This window comes from Miscanthus floridulus, chromosome 8, assembly GCF_019320115.1.
Source record: "Miscanthus floridulus cultivar M001 chromosome 8, ASM1932011v1, whole genome shotgun sequence".
In the NCBI taxonomy this organism is placed as follows: domain Eukaryota; kingdom Viridiplantae; phylum Streptophyta; class Magnoliopsida; order Poales; family Poaceae; genus Miscanthus; species Miscanthus floridulus.
The window spans coordinates 70,530,441-70,536,652 of record NC_089587.1 but is presented as its reverse complement, the minus strand read 5'-3'; the positions used below and the strand labels follow the sequence as shown (position 1 = coordinate 70,536,652).

The 6,212-nt window shown below is 44.4% G+C and overlaps 1 protein-coding gene across 1 annotated transcript; it reads left to right on the top strand.

Annotated features, from left to right (window-relative positions):
• Positions 1 to 1,345: 1,345 nt before the first annotated feature.
• Positions 1,346 to 5,932, top strand: LOC136472484 (COP9 signalosome complex subunit 3-like). Its single transcript, XM_066470187.1, has 11 exons — positions 1,346 to 1,680; positions 1,816 to 1,937; positions 2,058 to 2,304; positions 2,393 to 2,450; positions 2,529 to 2,618; positions 4,046 to 4,108; positions 4,589 to 4,678; positions 4,870 to 5,028; positions 5,107 to 5,228; positions 5,461 to 5,533; positions 5,613 to 5,932. The coding sequence occupies exons 1-11, from the start codon at positions 1,493 to 1,495 to the stop codon at positions 5,688 to 5,690; spliced, it is 1,290 nt and encodes a 429-aa protein (XP_066326284.1). The 5' UTR covers positions 1,346 to 1,492; the 3' UTR covers positions 5,691 to 5,932.
• The last annotated feature ends 280 nt before the right edge of the window (positions 5,933 to 6,212 follow it).

Here is a 6,212-nt window from a genome sequence, read left to right as displayed (position 1 = left end):
CCATTATAAATATTATTCTGGTTAACACTAATTAATAATAAAATGATCTAATTATGCCTAATAAATATTAATATTGGCATAACAATTACTCATTAACAACAAAATAACCTAATTAGTCCCTAACAATCAAGGTTAAGAAAGATGAATAACTTCATCCAACCATATTATTTCTTTGCCAGATCAGCTCATTCAGCATCTAACATAATATGTTCGATCAGGCTATACCATCCACTATATCCCTAAGTCAGAAACTATATAAGGAGAACCTGAGCTCTCTCTCTCGGTGGATCGAAGCTCCAAACTCTTTAATCCTATAACCTCTCCTGTTCGTGACCCCCTACTGTAAGGATTTAAGCACCGAGGCTCAGGGACACGAACGAACACCATCAAACTGGACGTGGGCCACGTTACATGAACCGATACAAATCATGAGTCTCTGGGCGCTAGCCACCTAAAACCATACACACGGCTACAAATTTACTGGTGGACACTACGAAATGTTGACACATGGCTTTTCAAAAGGTGTTCTTCATGGTGTTGATGCGCGCTGTGAATGCGTTGTTTCCGTGAACTGCGGTCTGATGAACTCTGTCCTGATAGTGTGAACTGCATTCTGATATTGTGAGCGTGTTTTTGCGAACTTGTAGTATGAACTGCATCTAATAGTGCGAATTGTATGCTGATAGTGTAAACATAGTGCTAAACAGTGTGAACATGGTGCCGATAGTGTGAATAATAAGTAACTACGTGCACAGTATAAGAAGGGGAGCGGTGCTGCCACCTGATCTAGTGCCACAATTGCCATTTCGGCATTTCCTCTATCTAGTCCTCATGTCAGTCGCAGCAACCAGAAGATGATGTCGACGACTTCGATCCAGTGGAGGTGTACACCATGGAAGAATTTAGTAGGAAGCTAGGAGAGGAGTTGAAGGCCAACATCGATGGCGAATCATCAACTGTAACTTGCCGTCACCGTCCACATAGCAGATCAAGCAGGTACATACTATTGTACGAGCTGTTTGTATGTTAGATTCAAAAAAAAAAACTTAGACAATCTTGATATATTGATTGTACATGCCCTTATTAATATATATATTTTTATTTATTAAACATATATAAAATCCAGCGCACGTGGAAACACAAGTGAATAAATTTAGAAAACGTACTTTTACTGATAAAAAATAAAAATGAAGCAGAGCGGCACGAATTTATCAAGGGTGCAGATTAGCCCCGCAAGTTAATCGACGTCCTAGATCTCAGCACCTGCACGAGCACGGCAAAGCCTCCCTCCCCCCCAACGGCCCAACCCAAACAAACCCAGGCGAATCGGCGCGGCCCGCAAGCGCAAACGCATCCCAAACCCCCCAACCCCAGCGGGACAACGCGAAGCCCCAGCACCTCTCGGCGGCCGCCGCGGAAAAGAAAAGGCGGCCACGAGCCCACGACGGCGGAGGCGGAGGAGGCAGCGGCAGCGGCGAGGGCGACGGCACTGATGGAGTCCCTGGAGGCGCTCGTGGCGCACATCCAGGGCCTCTCCGGCAGCCCCGAGGAGGTGGCGCACCTCCACAGCCTCCTCAAGCAGGCGGACGGCGACTCCCTGCGCGCCCACGCCGCCGCGCTCGTCCCCTTCCTCGCGCACCTCAGCCCCGAGACCCACTCCCTCGGCTACCTCTACCTCCTGTACGTGCCGCCCTCCCCCCCGACCTCCTTCGCTTCAACCCTAACCCCGCACCTTCGAACCCATCGCCGCTCCCTCTCTCTCTCTCTCCCCAACTCTAATCTCCTCCTAACTTTCCCCCTTGTTGTTCGCTGCAGGGAGGCGTGCGCGACCTCCGGTTCCAATCTGAGCGAGTTCGGCGGCGGGGACTTCCTGGTCACCATCGCCGGCTTCCTCACCGCGTGCTCGGCGGACCAGATACGCCTGGCGCCCGACAAATGTGCGTGCTGCTTTTCATCTTCAGATCGATTCCAATCGCAATGCGCTGTACCCTGTCACGATTGGCTCTGCAGCCGTTGTAATCTGACAAATTTTGACATCGTCGTGTGTTGTTGTGTAGTCCTGAATGTGTGTAGGGTGCTCAAGGATCAGGTGATGCAGCTCAACATGCCCATCAGAGGGATTGCCCCGCTGCGGGCGGCGGTCCGTAAGATCCAGTCCTCGCCCGAGCAGCTGACCCCGGTCCACGCGGACTACCTTCTCCTGTGCCTGCTGGCGAAGCAGTACAAGGCTGGCCTCAGCATCCTGGAAGATGACATATTCGAAGTCGATCAGCCAAAGGACCTGTTCCTCTACTGCTACTACGGGTCTGGATCGAATGTGCCCTGTGATACATTTTATTTATGGTTTTGGTGTCCATGTGGCTCTATCTTACTAGTTTGCCTTCTGCTGCAGAGGGATGATTTACATTGGGCTCAAGAAGTTTCCTAAAGCTTTGGAGCTTCTTCACAATGTGAGGCCTTGGCCTATGCCACGTCTCTGTTTTAGATACTTGGATTGCATCTGATGTTTACTGAGGTATTATTTTCAGGCTGTTACTGCCCCAATGTCAATGTTGAACGTGATTGCTGTAGAAGCTTACAAGAAGTATGTCCTAGTTTCACTCATTGTGAATGGACAGGTACACTTCCACTCTGCACTCTCTACTGCTGTCTAATGCAGTCCTACAGGAGTGAATTTTTCAGGAAACTTTACCTAATGTTTAGTTATGAAAGCTTTATTCCCACTTGCATAGTATTCATTTAGCAGTCTACATCATTTATTATAGGTTATATAGGCCAAATACAAATATGATTAATTAAAGTGCCAAATTCTTGGTGGATTTCATTATAGGGTTATTTGGATTCTTGCCATTACAATTTCTCAAGTTTTGAAGAACGCCATTACTATTCTTCTTATTGGAAACTAGCCATTACTATTCTGCTTTCCCCTCACCCTTGCCCTTTTCTACGTCTGGAGCGTAGCTAGGCCCACCTGCAGGTGCCGTATTTCCGTATGGGCCCATATTGCCCCTGTACGAGTGGATAAGGCTGAGCAGCACGCCCCCGTTCTTCTCTGCCACCCACGTTCTTCTCTCGCACTCTTCCTCATTCTTCCCCCTTCTCTGCCGCACGCCCGCGCCACCCCGCAGGTGATTGCGATGTGCGACAGGTGATCGATAGGCCTCGGCGGTGGCGCGGGCGTGCGGTAGAGAAGGGGGAAGAATGAGGAAGGGTGCGAGAGAAGAACGGGGGCGTGCTGCTCAGCCTTATCCTCTCGTACAGGGGCAATATGGGCCCATACGGAAATACGGCACCTGCAGGTGGGCCTAGCTACGCTCCAGACGTAGAAAAGGGCAAGGGTAAGGGGGAAGCAGAATAGTAATGGCAAGTTTCCAATAAGAAGAATAGTAACGGCGTTCTTCAAAACTTGAGAAATTGTAATGGCAAGAATCTAAATAACCCTTCATTATATTGGACAACTTGAGCAATCTAAAAACCAGTTCTCCATGAATTCCTTGAACTTAATATTGTGTCTGGTACCACTTGCTAGATTAAGTTAGGTCTATTTGGCAGTGTCTGATAAACATTGAGCCTTTTTGTTCCTGTCTCGTATCTAGTCAGATAGGCTAGAGGATTAATCCAGGTACTGGTCATATAAGCTAGAGGATCAATCCAGGTACAGACACTTCAGTCAATTAGTTTACACCAAACTAGTGACTGATTGCAAAACCCAAAGGAACAATTCAAACTTTCAAGATAGGGATAGGTCTCATTCTGTCATACATCAAAAATAAAATTGGTGCAAAGAGCAGGCGGAATTGATAAGGGTATGGGGGCGTATGGGTGATTAATAAATTGCTATTTTGATAGATTCAACGTGCCACACCATTTTCATCTTCTATAATTGTTTCTGTCTACTCAATTTATGTCTTTGTTTTGCTTGGTGGGGTTTTACTACATATAGAGATTCCGGATGGGGTGAACTTGATATTCTGAATTTCACTGTGCTGATAGATATCTAATTCAAGTTAAATTGGCTATCATTTTGATTTAATTTGTGTAACAGGTCCCATCATTTCCTAAGTATACATCCGTATCAGCTCAAAGGAGTATGAAAAATCACGCCCAGGTCTTATTCTACCGAGTTTCAATTTGAAAAGCACCAAATTATAAACTATGGCTTATGCTATGATAGTGCTGAGTTGTTGGAACACTTGAATGCAGTGTTGATGGCAGCTGCTCTGCCTAGCTGTTTTGTTTTTATTGTATTTTTTCATAAATTAGTTTTGTTTCGATAAATGTTAGTGACTGTTTCTTTGCCTTACAAAACATTGGAAGATGGTTACCTTTATGTTTTTAGCAACACACTTTTTATAATGAACTGCTATTTTGAAAGCTGTAGATATAACATTGTTGGCATTTCTCTTAGGTTCAACCACTGGCACTATTGCCATGCTTTAACATATATATGATAAATTTTACTATGGTAGATTTTGCTCTTATTGGTGATAGAATCTCAACCTTTTGATTACCTGCACGTCCTTTTTTTACGTGGTCTATATATAACTGTCATGATCTTATATAGTCTCTCTTTGTTATCCTTTTTCAGATTTATGTTGAGCTATCTACAAGCTATAGCAACGGTCGCTACACTGATTTAGAGACATTTGTCCAAGCAAATTCAGCAATGTTTCAATCTGTGAGTATTTTTCTGTCCACTTCGGTTGCCATTCTCTACTGTTATCTTCTGTTTACCTGCAACGGTAGCTACTGCCTTGTTGGAAACTACTTGTTGCCTTTGTGTCAGATTTTATATGATTCGAAAATTTAATTGGCAAAATGATGGATTTGTTAACATCCCTGATTATTAGCTGCTCTCTTTTCTGGCAGGACAACAACCTAGGGCTGGTGAAGCAAGTGCTCTCCTCGATGTACAAACGGAACATCCAAAGGCTGACCCAGACTTACTTGACTCTTTCACTTGAAGATATTGCTAGGTCTGTTCAACTTGAAACACCAAGGGATGCTGAAATGCATGTACTTCGCATGGTAGGTGTTCTTTCTACAGCCTGTTTGCATTATGTGGCTAAGTCAAGTAGTACACTGAAAAATGGCATATTTCTACAGATCGAAGATGGAGAGATCCATGCAACCATAAACCAGAAGGATGGAATGGTCAGCTTTCATGAAGATCCTGAACAATATAAAAGTGTTGAGATGGTGGAGCATATTGACTCGTCTATCCAGAGGTGTGTGAACTACTGACGCTCTTGACGCCTATAATCATTTTATAACCTCAAAATTTGTGAAACCATCCTAGTTCTAGAATTGTGGCTCCATTCTTGGCAACCATGCATGCACATTGCCATAGCCTCTCAGAGAAGTCGACACATATATAGTTGATGTTGATGCCATTGAGCTATTGTTAGACGTAGAGCACACATGTAGTTTGGACTGATTCATTCTATAATCTGCCCCCAGATTGACGGCATTGTCCAAGAAGTTGGCTTCAATTGATGAGAACATGTCATGCGATCCTGCATATTTGATGAAGGTCAGTTCAGAGTTCCATAGAGATTTTTTCCCCCTCTTGTCCCTGCCTTGTGGTTTGCTAAGTTCGGGATTTGGTGCAGACGGGAAGGGATCGTGGAAGATTCGATGGAAGGTTCGACTACGATGACTACGACTCTGTTCCGCACAAGTTTTTTTGAGTTGATCTGAGCCTTATGTGATTCTGAAGTACGATCATCAACGTAGCAGCCATTCCCTAAAGTTATCATTAGTTTGATTGATCAATGGCTTTTGAAAATTGAAATGCTGTAAATTCTGGTTTAAAGAATAGGTCCGTCAGTCTGTGGAGAAGGCTTTAATCTGCATCTGCTATTCAGTCAGTGGAATTGATCGTGGCTTTAATCTGCATCTGCTTGCTGTTGCTAGCATATTTCTCCCTCAATCCTGAGAAGATTTCGTTTGTAAATCATTTTGCTCGGTAGAGTTTGACCAACATTTCAAATTACCACATTATCATCCTGGATACCAATCTGGTGTTCCAGGTTCATTCATCTTGAAAGGCTTGCGCACAAGTTCAGTATTTGTACCAACTGAAGTTGAGCATGGCTTAATGATCACATTTGGTCTTGCAGTTCATATTTAACGAATACTCCGTACTTAATAAACACTGCTGCTGCATCATCACAAACATTGGCAATTTTCTGATTCCGCGAGATTTTTGA